Source organism: Entelurus aequoreus, linkage group LG14, assembly GCF_033978785.1.
Source record: "Entelurus aequoreus isolate RoL-2023_Sb linkage group LG14, RoL_Eaeq_v1.1, whole genome shotgun sequence".
NCBI lineage: Eukaryota > Metazoa > Chordata > Actinopteri > Syngnathiformes > Syngnathidae > Entelurus > Entelurus aequoreus.
The window spans coordinates 23,563,274-23,581,561 of NC_084744.1; the positions used below are offsets into that span (position 1 = coordinate 23,563,274).

The following is an 18,288-nucleotide window of genomic DNA, read 5'->3' on the forward strand; positions in this document are numbered from 1 at the left end:
TGTCAAAGGCCTTCTGAAGGTCCAGCATGACCATGCCGCAGTATTTGCCCGCGTCCACCTCATGTTTGATGTGGTCGGTCAGATAGAGAAGGCATGTGTCAGTGGAGTGGTTAGTTCTGAAGCCGGATTGGAATTTGTACATGAGTTTATTAGTGGCAAGGTAACTATCGACCTGTTCATAAACTATTTTTTCCATTACTTTCGAAATGGAACTGAGAATAGAAACAGGTCGGTAGTTGCCAGGTTCCCATTTGCTTCCTTTTTAAAGAGGGGAGTTACTCTTGCTATCTTAAAATCTTTTGGTACTTGGCCTTGTGAAATTGAGAGGTTCATTATGTGTGTGATGATCGGGGCAATGATGGAGGCAGAGTCCCTGAGGAATCTGGAGGGAATATTATCAAGGTCGGTGGCCTTGTTTGGGTGGAGCACGCTCAATTTTTTAAGCACCTCATCAGCTGTGACCATTTCTAATTTGAAATAATTGTTGGATACTCCTATAGAAGGCTTTAATGTGTTCTACACCAAAGCGACCAGAGTGGTGGGACAGCTTGTTGACAAGAGTTGCGGCTATGCTGGTGAAAAAGATGTTAAGTCTGCTTGCTACCTCCATTTAGTCTGTAATGAGGGAGTCACCCTCCTTGATGCTGATGTTGGTGAGTCTGGTTTTAAGTTTTTGGCTGCAACCGGAAAGCTGGTTGTTGAGAATTTTCCAGAGCTCACGTGGCTTATTTGTGTTTTCCTCTATTGTGTCGTTAATGTAATTTTTTTTAAAAGGATTTAGTCAGGTTGGTTGACTTATTTCTTAATTTATTGCATTGCTTTTTGAGAGTTGAAAGGAGTGATTTGAGGTTGTTATTATTGGGTTGTTTATCTACTTCTGTTTTACACTTTTGGTATTCGGAGTATTTTCTGTCTCTGTCTATTATGGCAGCTAATAAGTCCGGATTCATCCATGGTTCCGAGCGGGCTTTGATCCTTACTGTTTTCATGGGAGCCATGTAATTTAGTATCTTTAGGAACGCTGTTTTGAAGCGATCCCAAGCAACATCGACCAGGTTGCTCGCGAGCACAGGGGACCAGTCCCACTTATCTAATTTTAAATTGAAATTATCACTGGAGTATTTTTTTAGGGATCTGGATTGGGCCATTGGCTTTGGGTTTAGCTATTTTGCGGGTGCAGAAGGTTAGATAGTGGTCGCTTAAACCACAGATCATGACCCCACAATTTTTTTTTTAGGCCGGTCTGAAGTGAGAATGAGATCTATGGTTGATTGGGTGGAATTACACACCCTTGTAAGTAGTGCTATTAGCTGGGAAAGACCGTGTAGATTACAAAATTGCTGTAGGATCTGACGACAGGCGCATCTCTGCGTTGAATATCTGTGTTCAGATCCCCAGTTATAATTTTCTCCACGTTGTCTGCCCCAGCCAAGCACTCCTCCAGAGCCCCATAGAAATCACTCTGATTAGGGGGTCTGTAAACAGTCTTAGCGTATTTAAATTTGATTTCCGCCCACACAGATTCCAGGTCATTGTGGTTAAGATCATTGCGAGTTATGTATTTAATATCTTGGTGAATATACATACAAACGCCCCCACCATGTTTATTCCTGTCCTTTCTGATAACCGAAAAGTTTTCTATTTCTATCTTTGAGTCAGAAACACTTTGATCAAATTTGGTTTCAGAGAAACACAGGATTTTTACCTTCGTGTTGAGGAACATTTCTCTGATTTGGTCGAGTTTGGTTCCAGAGAGGTTGTTCACATTAAGGTGGATGATGTGTAGGCCACTGGAACCAAAAAGATCATCAGAGTCCGCTGTGTAGTGGTACTGTCCAGAAAAGTTGTTGGTTGTTATTGAAGTTAAAGTTGGAGAGCAGTTCAGTTCGTTGTTTGGGTGGAGCTGTTTAGGGGAGCAAGAGGAGCAGGAGGGAGAGAAGGGAGAGAGAGGCATATTGATCTTCATCCAGGTGAAGGGGGAGGGGCGGAGTTGAACATAAAATATATTAATAATGTAATATAGATTTCATCTACGTGAACTCCCATATTTATCTCTAATGTACTTCTACTAATCCGTTAACCCTGCAAGTCTCGGCCAGTGTCCAGTCCGCATGGATGAGCGAGGATGCGTGCAAGGAGACCGAGGTGTCCGATACCTGCTCATTCAGCCAATACACTGTGAAGCTTGTCCGTCCCGGCGCTCAGTGCCAGCTCCGCAGCCCTGTCTCTTCATCCGCATCTCCTCCAGTCTCTCCAAATGGACTCTGGTGTGGCAGAGACCCAGCAGCTGCTCTCCGGTAGGCAGATCCAGAAGTTCACAAAAAAGCACCACAGAAGTCACGAAAGTGCCACCCCTTGTCACACAGTCCCAAAGGGTCCCCAACCAGAAGGCAAAAAAACCCCACATGAAAACAAGAGGGAAACAGCAGGAACACAAAAGGATGACACAAGAGCACAGAGCTCCTGCCACCAGCAGCCACTACAGCGGCGCCATCTTAATGAAATATTTGTATGTTTTAGTAATGTATGTATGAAAATAATATCTTACCTCAGAGTAAAAGGGAACAAGAATATGAAAATGAACAAGGTGTATCGCCACAATTTCAACCACGTTTACCTTCTGTCATTGTAATGAATGACGCACGGTGGCGCCACTAACTCCCATCGCATAATTTATTTTTTAAATGTTGATATTTTTTAAACGAAGCACTTACTGTAACCTAACAAAAACATTATTTTACATTTTCAGAATTCTGAAATAAATACATTATTATAAAATAGTAAAACATCAATTTATTTTCCATTTAGGGCTGCTGGACACATCTTTCAGGTTTGTGTACAGATCTGTGAGGTTTCATAATGAATACCGTATTTTTAATAACGTTGGTTTAGTATGTAATGGTTTATTATGACATTGTTATTGAAATACAGATGACACAAAAGAACCATGGTAAGTAACTGTGGCAAAACAAGTTGACGGAAGTGACGTAGGGTACGCGCATGGGTGGACCGATCGGTGATAAAGCAAGATGGCGTCTGACGGAGAAGGCCTAAACGCGGGCATTATATTTCTGTATTGTTACATATATGTTGTTTAATAGAGTACACACGGTTAATAATTGTTTGTAGCAGGATACATTAGTCTGAGTGCACTTTGACACTTCTCCTGTTTTCTAGCTTCACTTAAGATAGCTTGCAGCTAGTTTAGCTGGCTAGTTAGCTTAGCTTGTTAGCTGCTAACAAAGAGACGCGGAAGTTATTTAAACATCGCTAAGTAGGGAACTAATGTGAGTGTAAAGTGTTGTGATTGTGTGAAAATGTGTGAAAGAACGATGGCAGAGTATGAGGAGGAACTTTGTCCAACAAAAGAGGCGAACGAGCGACAACATCAACTGCTGGATGTTTATTATAAGAAACATCATCAAGTTGTGTTACACAGACCAGGTTTGTTTACTTCTTACTCTCACATGTTTACTAAATTTATATTTCATTATTAACACTATTCTTAAATATATTGTGTATAAGAAGTTTGGTTGTCTTGTTAGGATGATGTACATACAGTCGTGGTCAAAAGTTTACATACACTTGTAAAGAACATAATGTCATGGCTGTCTTGAGTTTCCAATAACTTCTACAACTCTTATTTTTAGTGATAGAGTGATTGGAGCACCTACTTGTTGGTCACTAAAACAGTCATGAAGTTTGGTTCTTTTGTGAATTTATTATGGGTCTACTGAAAATGTGACCAAATCTGCTGGGTCAGAAGTATACATACAGCAATGGTATATGCAGTATATATACAGCAATGACGGTGGGCATGGTGTTCCTGGGATTAAAGTCCTCACCTTTTTTTCCTCCAAACATATTGCTGGGTATTGTGGCCAAACAGCTAAATTTTTGTTTCATCTGACATCACATGGACAAAGATAACACCTTCTGGAGGAAAGTTCTGTGGTCAGATGAAAAAATTTTTTAGCTGTTTGGCCACAATATCCAGCAATATGTTTGGAGGAGAAAAGGTGAGGGCTTTAATCCCAGGAACACCATTCCCACCGTCAAGCATGGTGGTGGTAGTATTATGCTCTGGGTCTGTTTTGCTGCCAATGGAACTGGTGCTCTGTGATGAGGTGGCGACTTGTCCAGGGTGCACCCCGCCTTCCGCCCATGTGCAGCTGAGATAGGCTCCAGCAACCCCCGCGACCCCGAACGGGACAAGCGGTAGAAAATGGATGGATGGAACTGGTGCTTTAAATGGAACAATGAAAAAGTAGGATTACCTCCAAATTCTTCAGGACAAGCTAAAATCATCAGCCAGGAGGTTGGGTCTTGGGCGTAGTTGGGTGTTCCAACAGGACAATGACCCCAAACACACATCAAAAGTGGTAAAGGAATGTCTAAATCAGGCTAGAATTAAAGTTTTAGGATGGCCTTCCCAAAGTCCTGACTTATATGTGTGGACAATGTTGAAGAAACAAGTCCATGTCAGAAAACCAACAAATTTAGCTGAACTGCACCAATTTTGTCAAGACGAGTGGTCAAAAATTCAAGCAAAAGCTTGTGGATGGCTACCAAAAGCTCCTTAATGCAGTGAAACTTGCCAAGGGACATGTAAGCAAATATTAACGTCGCTGTATGTATACTTTTGACCCAGCACATTTGCTCACATTTTCAGTAGACCCATAATAAATTCATAAAAGAACCAAACTTCATAGATGTTTTTAGTGACCAACAAGTATGTGCTCCAATCACTCTATCAGAAAAAAATAAGAGTTGTAGAAAGTATTGGAAACTCAAGACAGCCATGACATTATTTTCTTAGAAAGTGTATGTAAACTTTTGATCACAACTGTATATACGTCTGGTACTTGCAACCGTGTGGTTGTCGTTGTTCTGTCGAATTTAACTACCCGTAAAAATAAGTTACCTATCCCAGTCCATTTGTAGAATAAACTTAAATCGATGCTTGTGCATATTCAGTAAAAAAAAAAAATACCATAAATAAATATAAGCAGCAATATAAATATACTTTAAAATGCTTCTACACATTCTATTAAAAGGCACAGAAAACATCCATCCATCCATTTTCTACCGCTTGTCCTTTTCGGGGTCGCGAGGGGTGCTGGAGCCTATCTCAGCTGCATTCGGGCGGAAGGCGTGGTACACCCTGGACAAGTCGCCAACACATATAGACGGACAACATTCCTATTCACATTCACACACTATGGCCCATTTAGTGTTGCCAATCAACCTATCCCCAGGTGCATGTCTTTGGAGGTGGGAGGAAGCTGGAGTACCCGGAGGGAACCCACGCAGTTACGGGGAGAACATGCAAACTCCACACAGAAATATCCAGAGCCCAGGACCGAACCCAGGACCTTCGTATTGTGAGGCACAGATACTAGTGTTTCCATATATAGGATTGGTACCTAACAGAACTACACCTAGGATTGGTTATCTGTATAATAAAACCATTCTCGGGCCCCTGCAGTCTACATATAAACTTAAAAGCCTACTGAAATGATTTTTTTTTATTTAAACGGGGATAGCAGATCCATTCTATGTGTCATACTTGATCATTTCGCGATATTGCCATATTTTTGCTGAAAGGATTTAGTAGAGAACATCGACGATAAAGTTTTGGTCGCTGATAAAAAAGCCTTGCCTGTACCGGAAGTAGCGTGACGTCATTGTTTACACCAGCAGCGAGAGCGATTCGGACCGAGAAAGCGACGATTACCCCATTAATTTGAGTCAGGATGAAAGATTCGTGAATGAGGAACGTGAGAGTGAAGGACTAGAGTGCAGTGCAGGACGTATCTTTTTTCGCTATGACTGTAACTTAGGTACAAGGGTTCATTGGATTCCACCTTCTTTCCTTTTTCTATTGTGGATCACAGATTTGTATTTTAAACCACCTCTGATACTATATCCTTTTGAAAATGAGAGTCGAGAACGCGAAATGGACATTCATAGTGACTTTTATCTCCACGACAATACATCGGCGAAGCACTTTAGCTACGGAGCTAACGTGATAGCATCGGGCTTAACTGCAGATAGAAACAAAATAAATAAACCCCTGACTGGAAGGATAGACAGAAAATCAACAATACTATTAAACCATGGACATGTAACTACACGGTTAATGCTTTCCAGCCTGGCGAAGGTTAACAATGCTGTTGCTAACGACGCCATTGAAGCTAACTTAGCTACGGGACCTCACAGAGCTATGCTAAATACATTAGCTATCCACCTACGCCAGCCAGCCCTCATCTGCTCATCAACACCCGTGCTCACCTGCGTTCCAGCGATCGACGGAGCGACGAAGGACTTCACCCGATCATCAATGCGGTCGGCGGCTAGCGTCGGATAGCGCGTCTGCTATCCAAGTCAAAGTCCTCCTGGTTGTGTTGCTGCAGCCAGCCGCTAATACACCGATCCCACCTACAACTTTCTTCTTTGCAGTCTCCATTGTTCATTAAACAAATTGCAAAAGATTCACCAACACAGATGTCCAGAATACTGTGGAATTTTGCGAAGAAAACAGAGCTTTTTGTATTGGATACAATGTGTCCGAATACTTCCGTTTCAACGATTGACGTCACGCGCATACGTCATCATACATAGACGTTTTCAATCGGAAGTTTCGCGGGAAATTTAAAATTGCACTTTATAAGTTAACCCGGCCGTATTGGCATGTGTTGCAATGTTAAGATTTCATCATTGATATATAAACTATCAGACTGCATGGTCGGTAGTAGTGGCTTTCAGTAGGCCTTTAAACATCAGTTTCCTCAGGGTGGCGTGGAAGGTGTTTATCCCTAAATCACAAAAAAGCTTGCTGGCACTACTACCCCTGGCCTTTCTGAGCAGGATTCTGAGACAGTCATTATATGCAACCTGGAGTTTGCACAAGCTCTATTTCTTGAACCTCACCCAGAGGGGTGCTGTGTACATAGGGGTGCAGTAAGCTCTAAACAAGTACACCTTTGCTTCATCAGAGCAGTAATGACATTTGCTCACCGGCATATTGGCTTGGACATACAGCAGTCTAAGCATGTCAGCATCATCCTCCATCTTGTCGTTGATGATGATAAGATGTTGATCCTCCTTGGTCCTACATATTACCATAAACTTTGTCAAACTTGACTCCATAGTCTGAGCATATGTTAAGAAGCTGGTGGAACCCTGCACTACTGGGAGATATAATGGCCAAATCATCAGTGTACATAAAGTGGTTGATTAAGGTGTTCCCCATGATGCACCCTGTTCTGCATTTTCTCCACTGCCATAGAGAGGCTAAATAGGCCTGGTGATAGAAGCCCACCCTGCCGTACCCCATTGCCAACTCTAAAGGGAGAGCAGTGTTTCCCATAAACTGCCAAGATACCTGTGGCGGTGGGGGCGTGGCTATGGGCGTGGTCACTATGACATCATCGAGTAATTTGCATAATTTGCTACAATGATTAGATTTTCTCTAAAAAGGCTCAAACAATATATACTTACTAATTAATAATAACAGTTTTGTTTTAAACGTCCATCCATCCATTTTACAATATAATTACAACACTTTATGTACATATTTATATACAGATTTGAACAATAATTTATTCACTGAAATATATTTATTAATTGTGGTTCTTACAAAAAATATATCTTATAAAAGCTAAAATGTTTCAAAGCTCTGCCCCTTTAATTAGTGCATACTAAATAAGTTAACTTTAGCCTACTACTACAACCATATTATTTACCAGCAACATAAAGTGAAACAGAGGCAGAGGTGTCCTGCCACAGTCAGTAACAAATAAACAGAAAACAGTAGTGGTGGTAGATAGACACAAAGCTTCATCAAACATCTGATCCACTGAACAAAGAGCTCCAAAAATCTTGAACTTTAGACTGCCATCAGTTTTACTCCCTACACTTAACCATGTGTTTCCTACTGCCTGCAGAATTTGCACCCTTTGTTATATACACATGTTGTGTTTCTAATATAAATACATTTAATAAAGTCAAATACAAATAAGGCAACAAGAGAAGTATCCTACACTTCTCTTTTGTAAAGTAAATCTGAACAGCCGATATGGGCATCTACATCAACTATATGATTTGCCTGAGAAGCTGGAGAGGACAAAAAAAAAAAAAAAATGAATAAAAACTTCTTTTTTTTTTTAAATTAAAAAAAAAAAAAAAAAAGTTTTATTTGTGGCGGACGTAATTCTTTCGTGGCGGGCCGCCACAAATAAATGAATGTGTGGGAAACCCTGGAGAGGATAAACTACTCCCCCATTTTACCTGCATCGTCTGCCTGTCGTACCAATATGCCAGAATATACCCAGAACAGGGCAGCACGGTCCTGAGTAGTCCTGAGTTCAATCCCGGGCTCGGGATCTTTCTGTGTGGAGTTTGCATGTTCTCCCCGTGATTGCGTGGGTTCCCTCCGGGTACTCCGGCTTCCTCCCACCTCCAAAAACATGCACCTGGGGATAGGTTGATTGGCGACACAAAATTGGCCCTAGTGTGTGAATGTGAGTGTGAATGTTGTCTTTCCATCTGTGTTGGTACTGTGATGAGGTGGCGACTTGTCCAGGGTGTACCCCGCCTTCCGCCCGAATGCAGCTGAGATAGGCTCCAGCCCCCCCCCGCGACCCCGAAAGGGACAGGCGGTAGAAAATGGATAGATGGATGGATACCCAGAACACCCCTATGCTTCAGATTGGTGAAGAGTTTGAGATGGTTGACTCTGTCAAATGCCTTAGATGCATCAATAAACCCTACCAACATTGTAGGGCCCTGCACTCTGTATTTTTCTACTGCTTCTTTTAAAGCATAAATACACAAGTCAGTGCTTTACTTGCTCTTAAAGCCAAATTAGTTGTCTGCGATGCAAATAAATACCCCAACTCTGTATATTATCACACTTTCCAGCACTTTAGATAGCATGCTGGCTCGGGCGATAGGTTGATAATTGTCCATAGTCCTTACCTTACCAGCCGTGTCTTTAATAACAGGTTAGGGCTGGGCAATATATCGATATACTTGATATATCGCGGATTTGTCTCTGTGCGATATAGAAAATGACTATATCATAGGGGTGTAACGGTACATGTTTTTGTATTGAACAGTTTCGGTACGGGCGTTTCGGTTCGGTACGGGGGTGTACCGAACGTGTTTCTAAGCTAAAGTCTTAATAAGCTGCTTTGCTTCTTCTGCCTCTGTCTCAGCACCCAGCATTGTCCCACCCACACAACCATCTGATTGGTTACATACAAAGCGGTAACAGCCAATCAGCAGTGCGTATTCAGAGCGGTAACAGCCAATCAGCAGTGCATATTCAGAGCGCATGTAGTCAATGCTCCAGCGTTGAGCAGATAGGTGTTTAGCAGGTGAGCATCAGGCAGCGGACTCTCCCCAAATGATAATAAACACCTCCCAGTCAACTACTAGTAACATCACTATGAGCCCGTTGACCTTCTAGAAACTTAAACTGCAGCTCAGCTCGCTCGCAGTCCTGGCTTGAGGCGAAGGCTAATGAGCTTTTAGCGTAACGTTAGCTCATTTTGCGGTGTGTGTGTGTGTGTGTGTGTGAGGGACAGCAAAGCCCTGTCTATCTGTTATTTCACTTGAACTCCATGGTGTTCAGGGACAAATAGTCTCTCCTATTGCTATTGTACTGTTTTTTCAGCTATAGTTACATTAATCATTAGTAATGGAGCAGCCTAGTTTTGAATAGCAGGGTCCCTGCTATCACATGTTGATAAAAATATAACATTTACATAATAAAAATCAACTACAGGCTTCCCAAATGCTGTAATAAATTAAGCATGATGACTTGACTTGATACGGTTTAATGTTGCACTTTTTATGTGTAGAAGAAAAGTTTTGTCATTTAATTTAATCTGAGCAACAACTTGAGGCAGTTTAATGTTGATTAACGTGGGCAGAATTATTATAGTGTTCCCAATGTTAAAAGGATAAAGCCATTGTTTACAAATTTGGTAAATAAATAACCAAAAAATGTATATTTTGTTGTTTTCTTACTGTACCGAGGTACGTACGGAACCGAAAGTTTTGTGTACCGTTACACCCCTACTATATGGTAATATTGGAGTATACGTTCTCACGCAGTTGCTTTTAGCTGCGGGCATTACACTACAGGCTCTTCTCACTCTTTCTTGTCTATCCTTCTCACAGACAGCAAGCGCACCTTCTTACATACGTCACATACGTATACGCCCTCGTGGAGCAGAGAGGTAGCAGCATGGATAACGTTAGCTGTGATGCTAGCAGAGTGGTGCGAGCGGTAATACGAGAGAAAGAAGGTGCGAATCTGGTAACAAATGAAGGAAGAATTAATTCCCCAAAAAAACAGCAGGGGGTCCATCGTCTGGCGGTGGTTTGGCTTCAAGTGGGAATATGTCGAACAGACAACCGTAATTTGTCAAGTGTGGGGAAAAAGCATTGTTACAAAAAGTAGCATTACTGCTAATACGTAGCATCATTTGAAAAGTCACCTGCTAGAGAGTGAAGAGTGCTTACTCCGCATGTCAACATCTCCGTTTTGTGCCACACGCCCACACCATCAAAATGCAGAGGCAAACATTTCCACATCAACACCGTATGAAACAAAATAGTCAACAACAGAAGGAGATAACGTCTGCAGGAACCTACCACATAGCAAAGGACATACACTATTTGATTTCCTATTATGCAGCTCATTTTTATTTGACACTTATTGACATATCTTGTGTGACATCATGCACAAAAGTGCACTATATTTGTTTTAAACTATTGTAGTGGCGTTCTGTACAAAAAGTGCACTTTAATTTAGTGTTGTTTTGAAATGTCATCTTAGTGACATCATGCACAAAGGTGCACTAATAGCTTGTTTTAAAATGTCTCTGACAATCTTGCACTTTCTGTTTTAAAATGACATAAATGTTTGTGCCACTGCTTAATAACTGTTTAATAAATACACTTTTGCTAAATTGACTTAGTTGTGATTTCCCTCTCTGCATGAAAGTTTAAAAGTAGCATATTTTAATGCAGTATGAAGAAGAACGTTTTAATGTAGACACATAGAATCATCATACTGCTGTGATTATATGCATCAAGTGTTCATTCAAGGCTAAGGCAAAATATCGAGATATATTTAAAAAAGGCCATATTGCCCAGCCCTATGACAGGTACTAAAATAACTGTCAGCATAGCAGCTGGCAGGATGCCATGCATTACCAACCTACCAATATATACCTGCTGCATGTACATAAAACCTTAATGGAGGTGTTTGGATACGTTTTAAGTTCTTTGTAGGCAGAATAGTGTGACTCTAATAGCCATTAATTGTAAGCAGACTTTTGATCGCATTTATTTACTATTTAGAATGCATAAAAAACCTGTGTTCTTGATAGGCAAAATTAAAAAAAAGTGTGGTTCCCTTTTAAGTGAAGTGAAGTATATTTATTCAACACTTTTCTCTAGTGACTCAGAGCACTTTACATAGTGAAACCCATTATCTAAGTTACATTTAAACCAGTGTGGGTGGCACTGGGAGCAGGTGGGTAAAGTACCTTGCTCAAGGACACAACAGCAGTGACTAGGATCGAACCTGGAACCGTCGAGTTGCTGGCACGGCCGCTCTACCAACCGAGCCACACCGGCCTTAGAGCGTATTCAATTCTATCAACATCTCATAAAAATCGTAAATACATACTAGAAATGTCTCATAAATTCCATGAACAATATTTTTTTATTTAGGAACTTTCTATTGTAACGTTTTTCTATCTACACTTCTGTTAAAATGTAATAATCACTTATTCTTCTGTTTTGTTGAAATGTTAAAAGCACTTGTTTTGTTGTTTGATACTTTAGTTTTGGGTGATACTACAAATCAGAATCAGAATAGTTGTATTTCCATTGTTTGAGAACGGGTTCACAAACTAGGAATTTATCTTGGTGCAATCGTGCAACATAAAACACATATAACACAGATTTGGTAATAACAAGAGCTGTAACTGAGCGGAAATGTAGGTATCGATCCAGTACCAAGTAGTTACAGGGGCAGTATCGGTCATACCAATGCAGATACTAATATTTATATTTTTCAAGGTCATTGAATGAGTACATTTTTGTTCGCAATCATAATCAGACAAAAACACAGGATTGTGGTGTTAGAATATCAATTGAATATTTAAATATGGCTCTGAAATTAAATCATTTGGTTTATGCCCTTAAAGTTTTCCTTTTTTACTGAGTTTGTAAACAATAACAAATTTAAACAAAATATATATAATACAACATAGCGATCAAACCGCTGTATCGACATTATACTGATATTATAGTTGGTATTGTTACTGTCGATTTTTGTATTGATCGGTCCACATTTGTTTAAATTTAAAGGCCTACTGAAATGAATTTTTTTTATTTAAACGGGGATAGCAGATCTATTCTATGTGTCATACTTGATCATTTCGCGATATTGCCATATTTTTGCTGAAAGGATTTAGTATAGAACAACGACGATAAAGATCGCAACTTTTGGTATCTGATAAAAAAAAGGCTTGCCCCTACCGGAAGTAGCGTGACGTAGTCAATTGAACATATACGCAAAGTTCCCTATTGTTTACAATGATGGCCGCATGAAGTGAGAGAGATTCGGACCGAGAAAGCGACAATTTCCCCATTAATTTGAGCGAGGATGAAAGATTTGTGGATGAGTAAAGTGCAAGTGAAGGACTAGTGGGGAGTTGAAGCTATTCAGATAGGGAAGATGCTGTGAGAGCCGGGGGTGACCTGATATTCAGCTGGGAATGACTACAACAGTAAATAAACACAAGACATATATATACTCTATTAGCCACAACACAACCAGGCTTATATTTAATATGCCACAAATTAATCCTGCATAAAAACACCTACGTGTTTGTTATGCTAGCTCCTAGCTCCTCTGCTAGCTCCATAGAACACGCCAATACAATTCAAACACCTGATCAACACACACAATCACTCAGCCCAAAAGACAGTTCACCTAACCCAATGTTCATAAAGCTTATATATTTTTAAAAAGTTACGTACGTGACGCGCACATACGGTCAAGCTATCAAATGTTTAGCAGCCAAGGCTGCATACTCACGGTACCTGATATTCAGCTGGGAATGACTAAAACAGTAAATAAACACAAGACATATATTTACTCTATTAGCCACAACACAACCAGGCTTATATTTAATATGACACAAATTAATCCTGCATAAAAACACCTACGTCTTTGTTATGCTAACTCCTAGCTCCTATGCTAGCTCCTAGCTCCATAGAACACGCCAATACAATTCAAACACCTGATCAACACACACAATCACTCAGCCCAAAAGACCGTTCACCTAACCCAAGGTTCATAAAGCTTATATATTTTAAAAAAGTTACGTACATACGCAAAAAAAAAGTTGCGCACATACGGTCAAGCCATCAAATGTTTAGAAGCCAAAGCTGCATACTCACGGTAGCACGTCTGCGTCTTTGTCATCCAAATCAAAGTAATCCTGGTAAGAGTCTGTGTTGTCCCAGATCTCTACAGGCGTCTGTGTATCGAAGTCAAAAGTCCTCCTGGTTAGAGTCTCTGTTATCCGAGTTCTTCCATCTTGACTGCATCTTTCGGGAATGTAAACAAAGAAGCGCCGGCTGTGTACTGTTGTTGCTGACTTCTTTCGAAAAATACGTCCGTTTCGCACCGACAACTTTCTTCTTTGCTTGCTCAGCTTCTTTCTCCATAATGCAATGAACATAATTGCAACAGATTCACGAACACAGATGTCCAGAATACTGTGGAATTATGAAATGAAAACAGAGCTTTTTCGTATTGGCTTCAATGTGGAAGGCATACCCGTGTTCCCCGGGCTACGTCACGCGCATACGTCATCGTCAGAGGCGTTTCGAACCGGAAGTTTAGCGGCAAATTTAAAATGTCACTTTATAAGTTAACCCGGCCGTATTGGCATGTGTTATAATGTTAAGATTTCATCATTGATATATAAACTATCAGACTGCGTGGTCGGTAGTAGTGGCTTTCAGTAGGCCTTTAAGAGCTTCAACAGGGTTTCCGCTGGTCATTAAAAAGCATTAAAAGTCATTAAATGGACTTTGCCTAAATTAAGGCCTTAAATGGTATTAAAAAGCATTAAATACGATGTCCAGAGGCATTAAAATATTAATGCAATCGTAGGCCGGGACCGACATAAATGAAAATAAACCTAATAACTTAATTCTTGCCGTCATCAATACATTGCTATGTCAGTGTGTTTCCTTCTTGGTCTGTGGATTTTAAACTGGACTAAGAGGTCTCACTCTGTGCATCGCTCTCAGCACCTGAGCATGTTTATTCCACAGTACACTTACATGAACAAAGTGAGCCTTTTGTCACTCATTCAGATTTGCACTGTAAACAACCTAATCTTTTCTCCAAGTTTATACATCAGTTACTGACATTAAAATCACAGGGGACGCTGGAGCCTATCCCAGCTGCACTCAGGCAGCAGGTAATTTATTGCAATACAGATTTTAGGCCATTTTGCCCACCCCTCGTAAAAAGTGGTCTCATTTTCCTGTGAATAATGTAAAGAGCAGTGTGTTTGTTTTCAGGCCAATTCATATACTAACTTGTTATTTTAAGTTCATGTGAACTTACTGACTGAATCTGGACATTTCTCAAGCATGTTTGTCATTTTGTGTCCTGCAGACATCTGTGAAGAACAACTTCTGCCTGAAAAACAGGAGTGTAGCTTCAGGATGGTGAAGGAGGATCCATCAAAAAGGAAGACCAGGTGCCACGGACCCTCTGGCGTCTCCTTTTCCTCTTTGACACAGACCCTTCCCTGTAAAAAGGAAGAGGAAGACTCACTGACGCCCCACATTAAAGAGGAAGTGGAGGAACACCGCATCAGTCAGCCTAAATTGTTGGAGGAGTTCCCAGTGACTGGTGTCCCTATGAAGAGTGAAGATGATGAGGTCAAAGGTGAAAGTGAGGAGAAGAGAGAGGCGGAGCCTCCAAGCAGCAGCTCAACACAACACATGACAACAGAAGCTGATGGAGACCACTGTGGAGGATCACAAGCAGACAAGCTCTTAGCTCCACTATCAGATAGTGAGGACACAACATCACACTCTCCTGACACTGATGATGAAGACTCTAAAGATGATAAGACATGTCACACTGACAACACTCACTTGAAATGTTCTCACTGTGACAAAACCTTTAAATACCACAGTGATCTGAAAACACACCTGAGAAGACACACTGGAGAAAAACCTTTTATCTGTTCAATATGTGGTAGAGGTTTTACACGAAGTCAGAGTTTGAAAGTACACATGAGAATACACTCTGAAGAAAAACCTTTTATCTGTTTAATCTGCAGTAAAGGTTTTGTTCTAAGTAACCATTTGAAAGTGCACATGAGAATACACACTGGTGAAAAACCTTTTATCTGTTCAATCTGTGGTAAAGGTTTTATACAAAGTAACAATTTGAAAGTACACATGACAACACACACGGGTGAAAAACCTGTTTCCTGTTCAACCTGTGGTAAAGGTTTTACACAAAGTCAATATTTGAAAGTACACATGAGAACACACACTGGTGAAAAACCTTTTTCCTGTTCAACCTGTGGTAAAGGTTTTACACATGGTCACCATTTGAAAGTACACACGAGAACGCACACTGGCGAAAAACCTTTTTCCTGTTCAATCTGTGGTAAAGGTTTTACAGAAAGTCAACATTTGAAAAGACACACTAGAACACACACTGGTGAAAAATCACATTACTGTTCAATCTGTAGTAAAGGTTTTGTACAAAGTCAATATTTGAAAGTACATATGAGAACACACACTGTTGAAAAACCTTGTTCCTGAACAATCTGTGGCAAAGTATTTAAAGAAAATCAGTGTTTGAAAAAACACTAGAACACACACTGGTGAAAAATCACATTTCTGTTCAATCTGCAACAGAAGCTTTTGTCAATGATCAAACCTTGTAGCACAAATGAGAAAACACCCAGGAGAGAAAATGTTGACTTGCAGTGTGTGTGGTGAAAGATTGTCTTCTAAGTACCAGTGTAAGAAACACAAGTGTGCTGGTGAGAACAGCAGCAGCAAATGAAACTGCAGGATTTGAAATAAACTGTCAAGACTTTAATTTTGACTTTCTAACAACATCAGCACATATAACGTGTGACATTGTTGTGCTTTTGTCAGTTAAGTGCATACATTAATAAGCAACATTGAGTACTTTTATTAAAAATTGAGCAGAACATTTTGACTGAAAAGGTGAGAGTAAACAGTACAAGACATATTTTACATACAATAAACATTTTATGTGTATATATATACATAATACAATTTTAGACCTATTCATGATAGTGTTTTTTATAGGTGTTTGAAATATTGAAGCATTACATAGTTTTATTTCTAATTGTTAATAATCCCATAGATTAGCATCTTTATATGATATACATATGTACTGGTTCACATCTGAAACTTTCTTCTGGACCACTTCAGTAAGCATATTATTATTTACTTTATTCATCATTTGAACAGTTGTCTTTTATAGAATTTTAAAATGTGTGACTTTATGAACTATTTGTTGGGTCTTTATAATCCATTTTATTAATTACCTTTATTACTCTCTTTTGTAATATGATGATTGTGTTGTGATTGTTTTATATGTATGTCCCCAGACCTTTATGCAATATAAAAGAGAGAAAATGGCTGAATTGCTTGTGGAAGGATGGTTTTGTTTTTACAAACGTACATTTGTGGATAAAACAAAAACTCCCATTATTGTGTTTTAAACATTGTGTATGGTTGTTTTTCTTTTTAACATCCCCAAAACGATATCAATATCAATCAAAGTTTGGAGTGTCAGGCAAAAGCCAATATTGTACATCATCAGTGCATTGATGAGCATAAAAAACATAGCATCAGAAACAAGACAAGATTTAGTTGATGAAATAGTTCAGGCAATCTGCAGAATAAATAAAGCAGGAAGTGTGGTAACATTTCTCTGGTACCTGCTCATGTAGGAGTTGTGGGCAATGAGTTAGCAGATAGATACACAAAACAAGCAAGCACTAAAACAGAAGTAAACATGGAGATGAACCACAGTAAAGAAGAAGTGAAGAACATCATTAAGATAGAACACAATAAAAAGTGGCAGGATAATTGGAATAAGGAGAGAAAAGGTAGAGAGTGTTACAAAGTCCAGAGGAGAGTAGGTGTAATGAGAGGAGGAATATAAATAGGAAGGAAGAAGACATTATTACTAGAATGAGATTAAGACATACATATCTAAATAGTTGATTGACATTGATAGGAAACATAATACAGGACTGTGTGACTGTTGTCATCAGATAGAAAGTGTAGGACATGTTTTAATACATTGTAGGAAATACAATAGAGAAAGGCAAATACTGGGAAATAAGTTAGCGAAAGACAAGTTTAGGTTAGCAGTGGAATATATTTTAGGATTGCACTCAGAACACATAGGTTATAAAGCATTATATACATATTTAAAAAAGACTGGGTTCAATAAAAGAATATAGAGTAGGGATCCACCTCGGTCCACACTCCATTTCAGTAGGTGGCGGTAATGCACACCACAAGGTTGCTTGTCAACCGCCATTAAACCAAAGAAGAAGAAGGCTTTGTCACGCAATATTTATTCCCCCTACAACCCCCCCCCCCCCACCCCACCCCCCCCCCAATTTACTTCTGGGGTCATTTCCTCTTACGTCATTGACAGCGATCGCTAGCACTTCGGCTTTGACTGCCGCTGGAATCTGAAGAAATCGATTAACATGAGTGCTGACGTAAAAACAACGAATGAAACTAAAAAAATTTAAGTTCACATAAATGTAATTTTAATTTAGTTCACTTACACAGAGAACTAAAAAAAACTGAATTTAACGAATACATTTAGTTTTAATAAAGTTTGATAATGTTGATTAATAATGAATCAACTTATTGTACACTGTTATTCATTTCCGCATATGTCCACGAGTCAAATGTGCAGTCAGGAATATCCTCAAGTTAATTTGCCCGATTAATATTGTCCGATTAATACATACGTTTTGTTAACGCTTTATTATAAAAATAAAACAAAATTAAAAAAACTAATATCCTTCCAGCGACGGGCAGTCAAAGTCGAAGTGCTGACGTAAGAGGAAATGACGTAAGAGTAAATAACCCCGGAAGTAAATGGGGGAAGGTTTTTGTAGGGGGAAGACATTTGGCGTGACAGATTTG

The 18,288-nt window shown here is 39.7% G+C and overlaps 2 protein-coding genes across 3 annotated transcripts in view; one reads left to right on the forward strand and one right to left on the reverse strand.

Annotated features, from left to right (window-relative positions):
• Positions 1 to 18,288, reverse strand: part of LOC133664553 (zinc finger protein 33A-like) — an 82,571-nt gene that overhangs the window by 11,542 nt on the left and 52,741 nt on the right. The window lies entirely within an intron of this gene.
• On the forward strand, positions 3,012 to 16,747 carry LOC133665305 (zinc finger protein 664-like). Of its 2 annotated transcripts, XM_062070564.1 has the most exons (3): positions 5,347 to 5,384; positions 10,192 to 10,319; positions 14,729 to 16,747. In XM_062070564.1, the coding sequence occupies exons 2-3, from the start codon at positions 10,259 to 10,261 to the stop codon at positions 15,895 to 15,897; spliced, it is 1,230 nt and encodes a 409-aa protein (XP_061926548.1). In that variant the 5' UTR covers positions 5,347 to 5,384; positions 10,192 to 10,258; the 3' UTR covers positions 15,898 to 16,747. The 2 variants fall into 2 exon arrangements, with proteins under 2 accessions (XP_061926547.1, XP_061926548.1); XM_062070563.1 differs by lacking the exons at positions 5,347 to 5,384; positions 10,192 to 10,319 and adding an exon at positions 3,012 to 3,444.

Coding starts and splice junctions, on each gene's coding strand:
- LOC133665305 (XM_062070563.1), top strand. CDS start 3,318: ATGTGTGAAAGAACGATGGCAGAGTATGAGGAGGAACTTTGTCCAACA. Junction 3,445..14,728: donor AGTTGTGTTACACAGACCAG/GTTTGTTTACTT, acceptor TGTGTCCTGCAG/ACATCTGTGAAGAACAACTT.